Here is a 1,685-nt window from a genome sequence, read left to right on the forward strand (position 1 = left end):
TGAGAAGTACTGCATCAGAGAAACATGCCTTAGATACTGCTCAGTTTATTAGTGGTTTATTATTATTGGCTGAAAAGCAAAACCAGTTTAGTTAATATTGCAGGATCTTATGGTTAAATTGACATTTGACATTTTTCACGGGACACAGGAAGTTGTTAGACGTTAGTGTAGAAGACATTTCTTCTGCGCTGCAAAGGTTGGGGGTCAGCCATTCGGTAGCTTCGTTGGTCTTCATTGCTGGTGGTGTGGGAACCTTGGGCATACAAGGGGGTGTTGGGGAAACTAAGTGGCTAATAATATCAAAAGGACCAGAATCTGTCATCTCACTGGTCTCTTGATTGTCTTGAAGGGCCCAGAACTGCTGGACAAGTTTGGCAACACCACATCTCTCCCCTAGATCTCGGTTGGGATTCCTGTTCAGGATGTCCTTAACAAATGGGATGTCCCAGATCCTTACGGCCGCCTCCCCATGTCGGCCAGGGTTATGATTGTATAACCACTCGGTGAGAAAGTCAAATGGGTTGAATCCCATTCTGTCTTCCTCAGAGCACTCGTGCTTTTGAACTTCGCTCAACAGCGCTTCCAGTCCGGGCAACAACACTGGAAACACAATCTTCTCCATGAAACTCGTGACAGAATGTTTAAGTTTCGGTAGCAACAGTGAACTCTTCCCCTCGCTCACTGAGGCGCTGTCATTCCACACGGCCCACGGAGGGCCAAGGTGAAGGGGAAGTGGTGGAGAGGATGACAGGTGCTTTTGGCTAGGTGAAGATGGTTTTCCTGCTACGCTGCAACCGCTAAGGTCAGGAAATGGGTCCCAGTCTGTCATGTGGCTGATGTCTGCAAAGACCTTGGCCGTGGTGAGTCCATAGAAGACGGGTGAGTGTGTGCTCGAACTGTAATGGGACACCTGGGAACTCACTGAGCTGCTTGCGGTACAATCAGTACTGGAAGGTCTGTGCAACTCTGCTTCGTAGTCTTCGCATACTTGTTGCCAAAGTGATTTTTTGGCGTTAATACTCGTTAATAATAATGTATCCATTTTCTCACATGGATGACGAGCAAAGGGATCTTTACTAGTCAAGACTGGGGTTTTTTGTGGCGTTCGATGGATTGTACAACATTGCATTACTCTATTATACCAGAGGTTATCAAGTAGGTAAGCATCCTAGCGCTCCTTTTTTTTGCATTAGGTTTTAGTAGGCCATATGGATTCCCTCCCAACCTTTTACTTAAAAGGATAAAAGACTATTCATTTTTGCCTTTAGTGTCAAATATCCAAATGGAATATAGAATTTCAAACCAGTTTTCAATGCCATACAGGACAATTAACCAGCCTTTTTAATGAACTATTAAAAAGATGGAATAACTGAGTGAAAAATAAAGTAATGCCATACAGGACAATTAAATTAACTTTTTAATGAACTATTAAAAAAAAAAAAACACAGAGGTTTCCAAAGTGGGGGGCGCAGTGCCATTGCAGCGAGGGTGCAGATGGAATAACTGAGTGAAAAATAAAGCAGCATATTGTCCAACGCTGTAAATGTTTAACATTTGGACAAGACTTGGAAAACAAGGGATTGGTTGAAGGCAGCATAAAAGGAACAACTGATAATAATATTGTAAAGGAAGCCATTGTATTTTTAATTCCCGATCTCGTTTTTGCTGTTGATGGTTCGATCTAA

The 1,685-nt window shown here is 43.0% G+C and overlaps 1 protein-coding gene across 1 annotated transcript; it reads right to left on the minus strand.

The window, feature by feature from the left end:
• Nucleotides 1-40: 40 nt before the first annotated feature.
• On the minus strand, nt 41-1,327 carry LOC103392524 (uncharacterized). Its single transcript, XM_008329148.3, has one exon. It carries the CDS (start codon nt 1,127-1,129, stop codon nt 92-94), a length of 1,038 nt encoding a protein of 345 aa, XP_008327370.1. The 5' UTR covers nt 1,130-1,327; the 3' UTR covers nt 41-91.
• Between the last annotated feature and the right edge of the window lie 358 nt (nt 1,328-1,685).

The sequence above is a fragment of the Cynoglossus semilaevis genome, chromosome 17, assembly GCF_000523025.1.
Source record: "Cynoglossus semilaevis isolate Cse_v1.0 chromosome 17, Cse_v1.0, whole genome shotgun sequence".
NCBI lineage: Eukaryota > Metazoa > Chordata > Actinopteri > Pleuronectiformes > Cynoglossidae > Cynoglossus > Cynoglossus semilaevis.